General features: G+C 35.8%; 1 protein-coding gene across 2 annotated transcripts; it reads right to left on the bottom strand.

Annotated features, from left to right (window-relative positions):
* Positions 1 to 1,675: 1,675 nt before the first annotated feature.
* Positions 1,676 to 15,696, bottom strand: rs1.L (retinoschisin 1 L homeolog). Of its 2 annotated transcripts, XM_018245456.2 has the most exons (7): positions 14,694 to 14,768; positions 12,002 to 12,096; positions 11,650 to 11,655; positions 8,860 to 8,947; positions 5,297 to 5,438; positions 3,591 to 3,786; positions 1,676 to 1,974 (listed from the first exon to the last, which is right to left on the bottom strand). In XM_018245456.2, exons 1-7 carry the CDS (start codon positions 14,740 to 14,742, stop codon positions 1,822 to 1,824), a joined length of 729 nt encoding a protein of 242 aa, XP_018100945.2. In that variant the 5' UTR covers positions 14,743 to 14,768; the 3' UTR covers positions 1,676 to 1,821. The 2 variants fall into 2 exon arrangements, with proteins under 2 accessions (XP_018100945.2, XP_041437692.1); XM_041581758.1 differs by lacking the exons at positions 11,650 to 11,655; positions 12,002 to 12,096 and adding an exon at positions 10,297 to 10,310 and having other exon boundaries at positions 14,694 to 15,696.
* Between the last annotated feature and the right edge of the window lie 517 nt (positions 15,697 to 16,213).

The following is a 16,213-nucleotide window of genomic DNA, read 5'->3' as shown; positions in this document are numbered from 1 at the left end:
GCATGCTCTGTTCTGCCCTTGTTGCCTTGAATTCCTCTTTCCCAGCATCCCTTACATCCCGTCGCATGCATCAGCCTTGCTGTTTCTGGATCGCTTTTAACACTGCCATTTGCAGGCTGGAGGTGACCTTTGCATATTCTTTATTTATCTGCCTAATACTATAAGTGGATAAAAGTGGTTGGATTAAAAAACTGGTAGTCAGGGACATATGGATTCAGGCTTTCGTCAGGGCCTATAGGCTTCTAGCTGTGACACTGATATCTCTATACCGTATCAAGACGTATTGTAAAGGTTGTTATTCCTATTAAATCCCATTCTATTGTCCTGCTCAGCAATTCATTTTTTTTCTACCTGCAGCCAGGACTTCTGACAGTATTATTTTTATATGGACACTTTATTTGTCATATATATAATCAGTCAGTGCTGCCTTTGCCTAGATTACAGCTCTTTGTATGCAGCTGCAATGCAAAGCAGCACCAAGTGCAACTATGCGGAAGTTCAATTCCTGAAGTAGCACAATGTAGCCCTCACCATGTCAGAAGCCCTGCTACAGTGACAATAACCCACTCCCGAATAACCCACTCCCGTCTGTATAAATTACTTTTCAGTAATATAATAGTAATGGGTATTGGACAATGGGGGTTTTTGAATAATGAATCTTTCCGTAATTCGGATCTTCATACCTTAAGTCTACTAGAAAATCATGTAAACATTAAATAAACCCACTAGGCTGGTTTTGCATCCAATAAGGATTAATTATATCTTAGTTTGGATCAAGTACAATGTACTGTTTTATTATTACAGAGAATAAGGAAACCATTTTTAAAAATTTGGATTATTTGGAAAAAATGGAGTCTATGGGAGATGACCTTTCCGTAATTCTGAGCTTTTTGCATAATGGGTTTCCATATAACGGATCCCATACTTGTATGTAATTTATTAGATGGGCTTGACCAAAAAATAATGTATTCACTTTATTCCAATGCTATAGCTCATATAAAGTAAGAGCACGGTATCTTTAATTTAAATGGGTTGTTCACATTTAAAGTAACTTTAAATGTGATATTCTGAGACAATTAGCAATTGGGTGTCTTTTTGAATTTTTGTGGTGCTTGAGTAATTTAGCTTTTTATTCAACAGCTCTTCGGTTTCCAATTTCAGCAGCAATAGTTGTTAGGGTGCAAATTACCCTAGCAACCATGCATTGATTTAAATAAGAGCCTGGAATATTAATAGGAGAGGACCTGAATTGAAAGATCAAATAACATTACATGTGCAGCCTTACAGAGCATTTGTTTGTTAGATGAAGTCAGTGACCCCCATTTTGAAAGAGTCAAAAGAAGGCATATAATTAAAAAAAATATAAAAAATAAATAATGAAGACCAATAGAAAAGTTGCCATTCTGTAACATACTAAAAGTTAACTTGAAGGTGAACCACCCATTTAGTGTACTGTGGTTTTTCTTTCTTTTGGTTACAATGGAATATTGTCTCTGCTTATGAAGCCTACTTTGCATGGGGCAGGTATCCTTGGAATGGATAATCTGTAACTTTTAGTTTTGTCCGCATTTTAAACAGAGATATGAGTTCGTAAGAGAATGGTTCCTTGGGTCTTGCTGCCTTGACTTCATTGACTGAGGCAAAGACATCTTGCAATATTAATAGTTGGGGATTCTCGTAAATTACAGACAGTACGTTCAGACCAGTTCCTCTTCTTTGAACGTGGCATTACAGAATTTCCATTTAAAACAATACATTTGTAAATAATCATAAACACTTTCTGTAAGGGGGGGCATGTATGATTTGGGTGCTGCCTGATACCTAAGCACATTTACTCATGCACTCGAGCAGTTCCATTCTCACAGCAATGCGAACATGCCATCCCAGTGGGAGGAGTCGGATGTAACGGGCGACAATTGGAGGACGCAAGAAATTTTGCACTGTAGACGATCTGTCAGAATTTCCATAAAATACCTACAAGAATAGAGAGAATTTAATTTGTTATTTAAATAGTTAGACTCTGAGGGAACAACAAGCTTAAAAGGTTTGTCTTTTTTTCAGCCTTAAGCTGGCCATAGACACAAAGATCCAATTGTACGAATCGAGGATTCTATCAGGGGCAGAACATCTGAATGGTTAGTGGCAGGTCGGGAGATGGGGAAGTCCAATTGTTCGGGGATTTGAACAATCGGATCTTTGCATCTATGGCCAGCTTTACTTACTATGTCCCATCTTTAGCTCTACAACAAGCCTGTAAAACAGTTATGTCTCAGCCAGTTATTTGCATATTTTTTTTTTATCAATCATTTTTTTAAACATTGGGCCTGTTCCTATTTTAGCAAAAGTTTTGAATTTGAGGAAATTCAGGTATCCAGAATGGTCCGGACCTGGGGTTTTCCAGATAACAGATCTTTCTGTAATTTGGATCTTCATACCTGTAATCCACTAGAAAATCATTATCCAGAAAATCCCAGGTCATGAGCATTCTGGATAACAGGTCCCATACGTGTAATAAAATTAAAGTTTTATCTGGTATTTTAGGCTATATGTATAGTGTGAGTACTCGTATATTAAAATCTCTTCTCTCTAGAATGTTAGAGAGGTATAGTAAGTAGAGGTATTTGCTGCTCAGTTCCAGTTTAGTATAAAATGGCAAGTGAGGTTCTATGTTGATAAAGCCAAGGTTAAGCACTTTGGTAGAAATAACATATATGTGAGTTATACACTAAATTGACATCTGTTGGGGTATCCTTTATTGAGAATGATTTGAGTATATTTGTGGATAACAGTGCCTTCTCAAGTGAATAAGGTACTCACTTGCCTAAAGAAGGCATTAACTTGAGGGAAGGAAAACACATTATACAATGGACATATATATGTATGTGCTATGGATCATTTGGAGAGGATAAACTCGATAGACTATTTTCTTTTTTCAACTCAAGTTAACTGTAAATATCTTCTTTCCATAAAACAGAGTGACTGTAAGAAATAGGGGAACTCTTATGCCAGCATTAGCATATCCCTTATCCACCCTAACTACACCCAGGTCCATACAAGCCCTGTCCACAATCAGCCCAAACCCTGCCCCTATGGTAAGAAGCCTCGGCTCTTAGAGGGCATTTTGGTTCCAGGATTACTGTTGGTCCTTACCCTGATGGGAGCCCTGAAATAATCTATAACCTAAAACAGGTGTCCCCAACCTTTTTTACCAGTGAGACACATTTAAATATAAAAAAAAGTTGGGGAGCAACACAAGCATGCCAAAAGTTCCTAGGGGTGCTCAATAAGGGGTTTAATTGGTAATTTGGTAGCCCCTATGTGGACTGGCAGCCTACAGGTGGGTCTGTTTGGGAGTACACATGGTTTTATGCAACCAAACCTTGCCTCCAAGCCAGAAATCCAAAAACAAATCACCTGCTTTGAGGCCACTGGGAGCAACAACTAAGTCCTTGGCAAGCAACATATTGCTCATGAATTACTGGTTGGGGACCACTAATCAGTGCAATATCACATATAGCAAACAAGACTAAGGAATGTACAAAACAGAAATGCCTTATGTCATCATGTTTTGAATTTTTATTGCTACTGACCCGATTGTTTCCTGTTTGATCCTTGTAGTAGACCCAATTTAAGGTATCATCAGTTTTATACTGAACACTGTATTTAGTCATCCACTCGTCTATGTCACACCTTCCCTGTGTCATTATGCCCGAAATCACCTTGATTTCCTTAAAATCAATCTGAAGCCACTGCCCATTATCTTGGAATTTTGACAGCCATGCACAACTGTGAAGACATGAAAATAGGCATTATCAGCTATAAACGCTTGTATATTTAATACATATCAAGTGTGGGTAATAAACTCCATCTGGCTTTTAAACTCAATGAATAGACTGTCTCACATTTCAATTTTAGTTTGTTGTTTAGAATTTAATGGCATACGTACAGTTCTAATTGTGTAGAATTGTGCCAAGTATTTTTTTTTTCTTTTTATTACCAAGAAAAGTCAATAGGAATTACTGGCAAGACAGACCAGCTATAATGAGTGTGATTTTATTAGATTGCTCAAAATGTGGCAGAAAACAGCACACATGCACATTTTTACCATAAATGTTAACAATAGATTATTATCAGTCTTCAAACTAATTTCTGGCTTTTTTCAAAGAAAGATTTGTGTTTTCAATATTATTTTGCTTAATGCTACTGAGACTTTTCAGTTGTGTGAACCACTATTTGTACTTGACTTGCCAGACTCGTTAAAGGGGTTGTTCGCCTTTGAGTTAACTTTTAGTGTGATGTAGAGAGTGATATTCTAAGACCATTTGCAATTGGTTTTATTTTTTTTATTATTTGTGATTTTTGAGTTATCTTTTTATTTATCAGCTCTCCGGTTTGCAATTTTAGCAATTTGGTTGCTAGTAACCATGCACTATTTGAATAACAGACTAGACTATGAATAGGAGAGGGACTGAATAGAAACATGATTAATAAATAGTAGCAATTACAGAGCATTTGTTTTTAGATGGGGTCAGCGACCCTCCCCCCCCATTTGAAAGCTGGAAAGAGTCAGAAAAAGAAGGTAAATCATTTAAAAACTCTAAAAAAAAAATAAGTAAAGAAGAACAGTTGGAACGTTGCTTAGAATTGGCCATTCTATACCATACTAAAAGTTAACTTAAAGGTGAAACCCATTTAAAGGTATCTAAGTAATGTAAAGTCAGTATTTTGTTGAATATTAATTTCTCCAGTGGTTTATGTTGAAATTAACTTGGCATCGCCTACTGCAATACATACTCTAAAATAACTAGAATTCCAAAGTAGAAAGAGAATAACAAGATAATGAAATCTACACAATATAATCATTTCCCCAATCCTCCTCTTAAAATGGTTTAAACCCTCTTGTTAGACCTTCTACAAGCTGCCAATCTTCTCTAATTTATAAAGTGTTGGTGTTGGGAAGTAACAAGCCCTTCTCTACCCAATAACCTTGATGCATGAACCATGTTTGCTCATGATTGGACATCCAAAATGCTACTTTGTGATATAGAGACTAGCCAGGTTAATAGGTACAGATGCATAGTAGGAACACTTGAGAGATCAGTGAACGTTGAATTCTAGAGCAGGTAACGCTTAGAAAAAATGAGTACATAACTAAAAAGTCTGGTAATGAAAATGTTACGTCTGACAAGAATCAGTCATTTAAAGGCCTACTACAGTATATTTCACTATTGAGCATATACAGGGCATTCATGCTAAACAAATGCGTGTAGCGCATACATTGAATTAATTGCCTTACCCAAATCCTTGGCCATTAAGTCTTGCCTTGTTGGCAGTCCATGACGAGTACCATCCTGTGTACTGATCCTGATTGGAACAGCTCATCTGATCTGAAATCACGGCCCCTGATTCAAATCCTAAAGGTTTATGATATGGACATTCTGTGAAGCGAGATGCAAAAATGGGATATATATCTGTAGCTCTCTGTGCCATAATAATACTGAAACAAGTAGAATCACTCAATGATAAGCACAAATATACCCCCCCCCCCCCCCAGAGTTAATCCTATTAGGCCCTTGAAAAAACAATCCTGCACATACAGTAGTTGCATCTACTGTATAAAATGGGGAAAAACCCCTAATATGACCAGCCAACTGCTGTGACTGATATTACCAGAATTGGAACTACTTACCAGACCATACGATTTTGATGGGCAGATTTTAGGGCAGAATTAGACATAGTACAGTTCACTGCCAATTTAAACCTCTCCAGCACACCTACAGTCTTTAATACCACATATCAAATAATTATAGACGCAAGCTGGAGAGGTGCTTAAGAAGCTTCTTTCACAGTAGTCCTTTAACTCTATAATCATGTGCTAAGTGCATTATTTACAAAGATATGTATATTACAAATGGTGTTACTATGAATTACTTAAAGTAATGGTTGTAGTTCAATGCATAAAATATATCCAAAAAGCCCCAAATAGAAGACTGTATCCCAGAGAGTCCACTTCAAGCTAATAATTTTTATTTTCTTTACTCTCCAATAATAAAACAGTACCTTTTACTTGATTCTGGTTTTCTTGAATTAGATCTCCGTACTTTGTTATGGTTGTAACCATTAGGACTTCTTTATTTTATTTTTTTAATGGATATAAAAAGAGTTATGTTTTGACCACGTTGGATCTAAATAAAGTCAGTGTTTTTTCAATTGGCAAAGGCACTGCTGTTTAATGAATTTAAAGGGACAGTATCACCTGAAAATGAAAATGTAATGATTGCCCTGCACCGGTACAACTGATGCTTTGCTTCAGAAACACTACTAAATAGTTTATATAAATGAGCTGCTGTGTAACCAAGGGGGCAGCCATTGAGTCTAAAAAAGGAGAAAAGGCACAGGTTACACAGATAATGGACACATTCTGTAGGATCCCATTGTATAGAGCTGCTATGTAACCTGTGTCTCCTTTTCAGCTTTGAATGACTGCCCTCATGGCTGGCTACGCAGCAGCTTGTTTATATACACTAAAGTAGTCTTTCTGAAGCAAACACACCAGTTGTACCAATGCAGAGCAACAGTACATTATAACTTATTAATTTTTTTGTGTTACTATTCCTTTAATGAAAGTCACTCTAGAAGTCTCGGGGTAATTTCAGCCCCCATGTACATGTTTCTATCACAACATTATCAAATATTGGTTCTGGGGGAAAAAACCCAGATAATCGTGATATGAAAATTACAATGCAGGCTCCACTAGGCTACAGACTGACGTGAATGATTAAATGAAATCATTCACACTTATTGAATGATTGAATGATTTCCTTTTTCTCTATAATACAGTACAGTACAATGTACTTGACCCCAGTTAAGATATAATTAATCCTTATGGGAGGCAACACAATCCTATTGGGTTTAATTAACTTTTTAGTAATTTTTTAATAGACTGAAGGTATGGAGATCCAAATTATGGAAAGGTCCCATATTCAGAAAACCCCAGGTCCCAAGCATTCTGGATAATAGGTCCCATATCTTTAAACTTTAAATAATAATGTCTGTTTGTTCGTCCCCTAGTGTCATGCTTGTTTTCTTCATAGTCCACGTGTATTTGTTTAGAAGTAATTCTCACCATAAGGGAAGATGTGTCATGAATTACGGAGGGATTCTCCAAGCCAGCATAATAAGAATGTATTAGCTTAACCCCGGATCAGCTCACTAATTAAAGGCTTTCCCTAATCTTCTTACAGGTAATTCCATGAGTTGCTTTACTAAGAACTCTTTAACTTTTGTTGTTGCAATATTAAGACCAATGCAAATATCCCTCTAAAATGTATTTTAAGATTTTGCTTTGATTCATATATTTCAAACAAAAACTAGTTTACAACTTTTATTTAACTTGCGCATATTAACAATAAAAAATTGCATTTGTGGTTCACCTTTAACTTAACTTTTAGTATGTTATAGAATGGCCAATTCTAAGCAACTTTTTAATTGGTCTTCATTATTTATTGTGTATTTTTTTTTTTTTAATTGTTTGCCTTCTGACTCCTGTTTTTAGATGGGGTCAGTGACCTCCATTTGAAAGCTGATTTAAGGCTACAAATGTATTATTATCTACACTATGATTTATATCCTTTGCTTGCGCCATAATGGACACATTGCATTTTTAGTTAAGTGTTAAGATTCAGTTTTAAATTGAATAAGTATATTATGGCTCTGCTACCAATTGCAATAAAACATAAGTCAGGCACAGTCTATATATTAAACAATAGGAAGAGAATCCTACATAGATAATCGAGTAAATATGTTATCAGGATAAGTGCAAGTACTGTGAATATAATACATGGATGTTGTGATTTGATCACAAGTACAGTTCAATATAAAGAAGAAGTTCCTATTCCAAGTCAGTGAAATATGTCTGGTATAATTAGAGCAAGTTAATCCTCCAAATGTGAAGCCATGCAATAAATTCAAAGTTCTTTTTTGCAAGTTAGACAGATGTAAAATGGGTGTAGAACCAACAAACCATGAAGTTTCTTTATTGTACTAAGTCCAGTAATAAATAAGTGGATACCATCTATGCATCTATCTACAGTTATAGGACTTGTTATAGGACCTGGAGTTTTCCTGATAAATTATATTTCTGTATTTTGGATCTTTATACCTTAATTCTACTATAATATAATTTAAATATTAAATAAACCCAACAGGCTGGTTTTGCTTCTAATAAAAATGATATCTTAGTTTGGATCAAGTACAAGCTAATGTTTTATTATTACAGAGAAAAGGGGAGTCATTTTTACAAATTTGGATTATTTGGATAAAATAAAGTCTATGGGAGACGGCCTTCCGATAATTCAGAGCTTTCTGGATAATGGGGTTCCAGATAACAGTTCACATACCGGTATCAATCTATCTCTATCTTTCTATCAATCTATCTAAAATCCTATTTATACAGTCTCAGGAGACAGTTTGATAAAAATTAACCTAAAAAGAAGTAACTAGACTAATGAAATCAAATATCTGGCTCTAGGTTACTGCACTCCTGAATATTTCTTACTCTTATATCTACATGACATCAGCACCAAGTTGATTAGCAAGAGTGTAAACCAATCACTGATTGAACATCCAATGCTCCAACATGCAATAACCAGATGTGCAGATATTAAGCAGGTCACCTATGGGAAGATATTGCCATTTTCAACCGTTTGCTTCACTTTAGTTGGTAAGGCCTACAAAGCTGTTTATACTGCAGAATAATACAACAGGCTTTTATAAGTGGATATCTTCTATATAAGGTGTTTACTTAATAAGCTTGGAAAAACACAGCTTTACTTAAAAACTACCCTCAAATATTCTTACCTGGCATACAGTCTGATGCAATTACACGGCTAATCAGAGAGGATCCAGAGCCGCCCTGGCCCTCAAACTTGCCACTTATACTTTGCCACTGTGAAAACCATATGTAATTAAATATAAAGGCACTTTGACATGTTTTTATTTTACATTTTTGTAAAATGGTGAGTGAAATTATTAATGAATACAGGTATGGGATCTGTTATCTGGAAACCCGTTGTCCAGAAAGCTCAGAATTACGGAAAGGCTGTCTCCCATATAATCATTATGATCAAATAATCCAAATTTTTAAAAATGATTTCCTTATTCCTCTGTAATAATAAACCGATTGCTTGTACTTGATCCCAACTAAGATATAAGTGATCCTTATTGGAAGCAAAACCAGCCTATTGGTATTATTTAATGTTTACATGATTTTTTGTAGTCTTAAGAAATGAAGATCCAAATTACGGAAAGCTCCCAACCCTTCTGGATAATAGATCCCATACCTGTAATAGGTACAGGTATGGTACATGTTATCCAGAATGCTCAGGGCCTGGAGTTTTCTGGATAACAGATCATATTGTAAATCTTCATACCTTAAGTCTACTAAAAAACATTTAAACATTTAATAACCCCAATAGGATTGTTTTGACTTCAATACAGATTATTTATATCGTAGTTTGGATCAAGTACATGGTACTGTTTTATTATTATTTAAAAAATTTGAATTATTCCTGTAATTTGAAGCTTTCTTGATAATGGGTTTTCGGATAATGGATACCATACCTGAATAATCAAAATAAAAAAAGGATTGATTTGTCAATAAAATGGCTGAAATCCCTGCCTGATTTGTTTGCACAAGAAAAGTGAGGAATGATTAAGCAAAAACTGAATGCACTCTCGGCATGACAATGTAATGTATGAAGTGAGCTCCATACAAAACTGGTTTGCTAAAAAATTTGACTGTCATGCATCAAGCCCTAACCCAGCTGAAAATCTATGGGATGAACCATTAACTTCGGGCCATGCCTGGTCACCATCAGTACCCAATCAATAAAACTGTTGTTGCCAAACTGAACAAATCCCACAATGTTCCTATCTAGTAAAAAGCCTTTGTGGAAAAGTAGCAAATGTTAGGAGATGACTAATGGTGGCCATACACAGGCAGATAAAGCTGCTGATATGGGTCCAGCTTATCTGCCTGTATATGGGGGCTTCCGACGGGTCTTCCCGATCGATATCTGGCCACGATATCGATGGAGAAAGTTTAATTTTTCGTGCGATCGACCCATCTGAGCCCATTGCTTCTCGTTGTAATCTGATCGTTCGGCCTTATGAAGCTTAACTTTATAATAATGATATTGTTTTTCTAATGATTTTGAACAGGTAGACAAATTAGAAGGATAGATGGAAATACAGATAACTATTACTGTGTCCTTTAAACATAAAAATCATACTTACTTCATTTGGCATCACTGCTTAATTAGGAGCAAAATATAAAAGAAGACAACATTAATATTTATCATACAGCTTTTCTTGTTAACAGTAACATATTCTCATTACTGTCAGTCATTTGAGTTCTTTATTAAGAACCCCCTGCAGTAAAATCATTCATTTTGACACATAGTAGATATAAACAAATACAGTATGATATATATAATATCCAGATATTCCTAGAATCTTATCAAGGATTTATTGTGGCTCAATTAACAATATAAGTAAAGTGGTCCATACATGCTAAGATGAAAAAAAAAAGAGCTCCCCAAACAAGTATGTCTCTGCTCATTTGGCTCATGCCAAATAATGATCATTTATAGGAACCAAGACTAGCTGTATGCAATACACGATTTCCAGGTTTGTGAGGTGATGTGGTGTTAGTTCACACGTAAATATGCTTTATGAGTTTAAAAAATATGCCATTTATATGGCCTTAGACATCATATTTTTATATGGCTGTGGAACTCTTCTGTAACTTATAATATCCTTATATTTTACAAGAAGGGGTACTTTATTCACGATATCTATCTATATATATATATATATATATATATATATATATATATATATATATATATATATATATAGATATATATATATATAGATATATATATCTATATATATATATATATATATATATAGATATATATCTATTTATATATATGAAAAAGTTTGGGAACCCCTCTCAGCACAATAATTTACTCCATTTTCAACAAAAAAAGATAACCGTGGTATGTCTTTCATTTCCCAGATACATCAGTACTGGGGTGTTTCCTGAACAAAAATTTTTAGTGAAGCAGTATTCAGCTGTATGAAATTAAATCAAATGTGAAAAACTGGTTGTGCAAAAAATGTGGGTACCCTTGTTATTTTGCTAATTTGAATGCATGTAACTGCTCAATACAGATCAGTGGCAACACCAAATTGGTTGGATTAGCTTGTTAAGCCTTGAACTTGATAGGCAGGTGTGTCCAATCATGAGAAAAGGTATTTAAGGTGGCCAATTACAAGTTGTGTTTCTGTTTGACTCTCCTCTGAAGAATGACAGCATGGGATCCTCAAAGCAACTCTAAAAAGATCTGAAAACAAAGATTGTTCAGTATCATGGTTTAGGGGAAGGCTATAAAAAGCGATCTCAGAGGTTTCAGCTGTAAGGAATGTAATCAGGAAATGGAAGGCCACAGGCACAGTTGCTGTAAAATCCAGGTCTGGCAGGACAAGAAAATTACAGGATCGGCATATGCAGAGGATTGTGAGACAACCCAAAGATCATCTCCAAAGACCTGCAAGAACTCTCTGTAGATGGTGTATTTGTACATCGTTCTACAATTCAGAGCAATTTGCACAAAGAACATCTGTATGGCAGGGTGATGAGAAAGAAGCCGTTCTGCACTCACGCCACAAACAGAGTCACTTGTTGTATGCAAAAGCTCATTTAGACAAGCCACAGTCGTTTTGGAACAAAGTGCTTTGGACTGATGAGACAGAAATTTAGTTATTTGGCCATAACAAAAAGCACTTTGCATGGAGGATGAAGAACGTATTCCAAGAAAAACACCTGCTACCTACTGTCAAATTTGGTGAAGGTTCCATCATGCTGTGGGCTGTGTGGCTAGTTATATATTATACATCAAGTGAATTGTAGGTTACAATGAAGCAAAATGATTACAGGCATTTGTATTGCCAATACCAGAGCTTTTGTGGATGTCTCATTATCAACATAAGCTGCTGATGTATCATCTCCAGGTTTGCCACATTTTCCAGCTGCAGTAGAAAAATAAATATTAGCTGAATTATTTCCAGGACATATTGTTTACACAACTCTACAAAAAAAAAAGCTTAATGGGCCCTACCTTGCCTGCTTAAATAATCTCTTGCCCAATGTGAAGCCAATAGCATTAGACTGTGTGCCCTCCCCAAACAGATGGCATTTATGTCTTTACTACTAATCACATCTCCCAGTTAAGCAAGGGTGCTTTATACATCACATGATGCCCATGTATAGCTATAGAAAAAGAGCAGGAGGAAAGAGAGATCAATATCTTATACAGCAGTGAGTTTGACAGCTGCAATGATCATTTTCATTGCCCAGCTCCCTGGGGGCTGCCAGATGTGTTCATTCTTGTTTTCTATTGTCCGTTATATACTGGTGTTATCCATTCTTGTTTCATTGTGTAAGAATAACAGGTTCCCTCTGTTTGATTTGTATCAGTCTAATTTCCTACTTATAATGTGTTTTGTGATCAATGGTATCAATAAAATAAACGTACGTAGAGAGTACAATTTACTGTTGTAAAATACTAACTAAACTATATTCAGAGTCAGTTTGTAGTCGCACAAGTATGGCACCTGTTATCCAGAATGCTTGGGACCTGGGGTTTTCTGGATAAGGGATCTTTCCATAATTTGGATCTTCCTACCTTAGGTCTACTAGAAAATCATGTAAACATTAAGTAAACCCAATAGGCTAGTTTAGCTTCCAATAAGGATCAATTGTATGTTAGTTTGGATCAAGTACAAGGTACTGTCTCATTACAGAGAAAAAGGAAATAAGTTTTAGAAATTTGGATTATTTGGATAAAATCAAGTCTATGGGAGAGTACTTCGGAGCTTTCTGGATAGTGGGTTTCCGGATCACAGATCCCAAAACTGCATCTGCTTCCAGTGCAGACCCATAGCAAAAATGCACCTTTACTCTTTTAAGGGCCATGGTTGCCAGTGACTTATTATAAAGGAAGAATTTGCTTCTCCTTTATTCATAGAATAAAGATTGAGGGAATCAAAAGTACTATGAGGACATTTAGGTTCAATAAGCTACTACTTTGGCTTATACTTTAAGTAGATAGGAAATTTTAATTCCTTTACCAGCATATGCAGCTGGTAAAGGTATGGGATTCTTTTTCCGGAAACCCGTTATCCAGAAAGCTCGGGATGGCCATCTCCCATATACTCCTTTTCAGCCAGATAATCCAAATTTTTAAAGATTTCCTTTTTCTCTTTAATAATAAAACAGTAGCTTGTACTTGATCCACAACTAAGATATAATTAATCCTTATTGAAGGAAAACCAGCACATTGGGTTTATTTCATGTTTAAATGAATTTCTAGTAGACTTAAGATATGAAGATCCACATTACAGAAAGATCTGTTATCCGGAAAACCCCAGGTCCCAAGCATTCTGGATAACAGGTCCCATACCTATAAATATATGTACACTGAGCAGGGTATGTGCAGAAATCCTATACGTGCTGGTTTGTAACGCATTTCAAGGACGTTTATTCATGATGCCACATAGAACAGGCAGAACCTGTATATAAGGAAATAAGTGCTTTGCACACTCTACAAGGAATCCCTATACAAGTGCATCCAGTGGTGCATTTACTATAGGAATTAATTCATCTGTAATGGAACAGCAGAATTCTTTGTGCAAGTGCTCCCAACCATCAGCATCGCAGATTGTGATTTTAATTTTTTATATTTTCAAGATACAGTATGTTAAAGGCCCCCAGTATTTATTATAGGAAATGGTGTTGCTTAGCTAAATATGAGGCATTTTAAGAACTGCCAGTAACCAGATTTTCAAGCTCTTGGAGAGCCATGTAGACCCCAGCACCCATACAGTGGAATATCACTCTTGATTTTAACCAAATATAATCCCAGGGTAGTAATTGGGGCTGTGTCTGTCCACTCTGGTTTACTCCAAAATCATGAATCATTTTGCCTTGTCAAAGCACAACCAGTACAGCAGCAGAAAGGCACACTATGGGGAGTATTTATTAACACTGGAGACAAACATCACCAGCGATGTTGCCCACAGCAACCAATCAGCAATTAGCTTTGAACAGTCACCTACACATTAGACAAAAGCAAATATCTGATTGGTTGCTATGGGCAACATCACCGGTGAGACTGAGTCTCTCAGCCAGAGAAGTCACACCTATTAATTTATCTCCGCTCCAAATGATCTAAACATGTGGATCATGAATAAGCAAAGGAATTTATTGAGCCAGTCATAAATTGGAGATTTATAACAGCGAGAGTACTTGCAGCCCATAGATAATAAAGAGATACTATAGAATATTTCCCCTAACCCTTATTTATAGCTGCCATCCAGCTGCACCCATTTAACATGGAATATACAGAATAAGTAAATTAATCTTAGATACTGTGAGCACGTGTATTCAGTTGTAAAGAGTTGAAGTGGCAGCTGTAGGCTGGGCATACACAAACAGCAGACTGGTTGCAAACTGAAATTCATTACTAAATATTTTATAAGATTTGACTACAATGTCAATTTCTTATAACTAAAATAGTAGATTAAAAATGTTTACATTTTTTCTTAAAAAATTTAAAATATTTTACCTTCAAGCAGAAAAAGTAGACCCAGTACATTGTTCCAGTGGAGCTCCATCTCTGCTGCCTTTTCATTCAACAATATTCATATGATGGCCGAGCACAAGAGCAATTTAAGCCTTCCCTAATTAAGCACTTTAAGCTGATTTTATTAGTCTTTCCTTTAGGGTCACCCTATCCCATACCTGTGACACTGCTCATAAATCTCTAGCTTACACTTCTATTCCATACCCTTATCCCACGTCACTCCTCACAGGCACATTTTATACACTCTCCTCATATACACACTTAATCATGTTACTTTCAATTCAAGGAGAAGAAACTTCATGTTACAGTTCCAGTCCCATACTCCAGGGCCTGCAGGAGAAGCATATGTATGCTGTAGTTTACCCTCTACACCACAGTTAAAATTAGGGATGCACCAAATCCACTATTTTGGATTCGGCCGAAACCCCCAAATCCTTCGCGAAAGGTTCAGCCGAATACTGAACAGAAACTTAATTTGCATATGCAAATTAGGGGTAGGAAGGGGAAAATATTATTTACTTTCTTCGCCCGAATCCTGCTGAAAAAGGCAGAATCCTGGATTCCGTGCATCCCTAGTTAAAATACAGAAAGATTGGGGGGGGGGTATTTATTAACAAAATTGTTTCCACAAATTTCTAAAAATGTATGCATTTTCTATATTTCTGTAACTCTACAAATTCAACATTTATTAAGTGTAAAAACCAAGACAAACTCTAATGAAAAATTCACCAGGTTAACGTTGTCATGGTCCTATAGAAGTCAATGGGAGCTGCGCAGATCCTATTGGACCATTTTTAATCAATTAGGACTTTGATGTTTTCGGATTTTTTTTTTTTTTTTGCTAGGAATTGTCCAAAAAAATTAAAAATTTTCAAGGTTTTTTTTTGGGGATTGTTATTTGTTAAGCACTTTTTTACCATTCGTGCTTTTTAAATTGGATCTTTTAATAAATGTTATGACAATTAAAGAGAAAGCGAGTTTAGTCATGATTTCAAAAACCTTTAAAACTGCTAAAATGAGACTGTTGATAAATAGGCCTCGAAGTGTCAGTGTGGTAATTCAGACAGGACTGCTCAAATTGTGTAGCAGACAATCCTATTTATAGATCTGTACAGAATGGCATGGTCACAATGTGTACGAGGACTTCTGGATAAAAACTCCAGCATAAATCTGTAGGCACATGCAACACCTACACAAGTGAGTAAATGAGTGCCTTCTAAATGATCTGAGCTGTCCAATGCACATTATAGCATAGATGTGTAGAGTAAGCTAGGATATTATATCACAAAATAATGCTTAGTCAAAAAAATATATTGAAATATACACTTTGAATTTCTTGATTTCCTTTGAAAAACATTATATATTGTACATGGAATATAAATCTACTCTAAGGACCAACCGTAGTACACAGGGATAGATTTATTGCCTCCCAAGGCAGCATTTTAGCGACACATGTTTTTACACCGGTGTTTTCGGGGGCAACTAATCTTCCCATGTGCCAT

The sequence above is a fragment of the Xenopus laevis genome, chromosome 2L (assembly GCF_017654675.1).
Source record: "Xenopus laevis strain J_2021 chromosome 2L, Xenopus_laevis_v10.1, whole genome shotgun sequence".
NCBI lineage: Eukaryota > Metazoa > Chordata > Amphibia > Anura > Pipidae > Xenopus > Xenopus laevis.
This window is presented reverse-complemented; position numbering and strand designations above follow the sequence as displayed.

Excerpts from the sequence above, each read along its gene's own strand:
- rs1.L (XM_018245456.2), bottom strand. The coding sequence starts at position 14,742 with ATGGAGCTCCACTGGAACAATGTACTGGGTCTACTTTTTCTGCTTGAA. Across the intron at positions 12,097-14,693 it reads TCTACTTTTTCTGCTTGAAG|CTGGAAAATGTGGCAAACCT; the intron begins GTAAAATATTTT and ends TTTCTACTGCAG. Across the intron at positions 5,439-8,859 it reads TGCATCAGACTGTATGCCAG|AATGTCCATATCATAAACCT; the intron begins GTAAGAATATTT and ends CTCGCTTCACAG.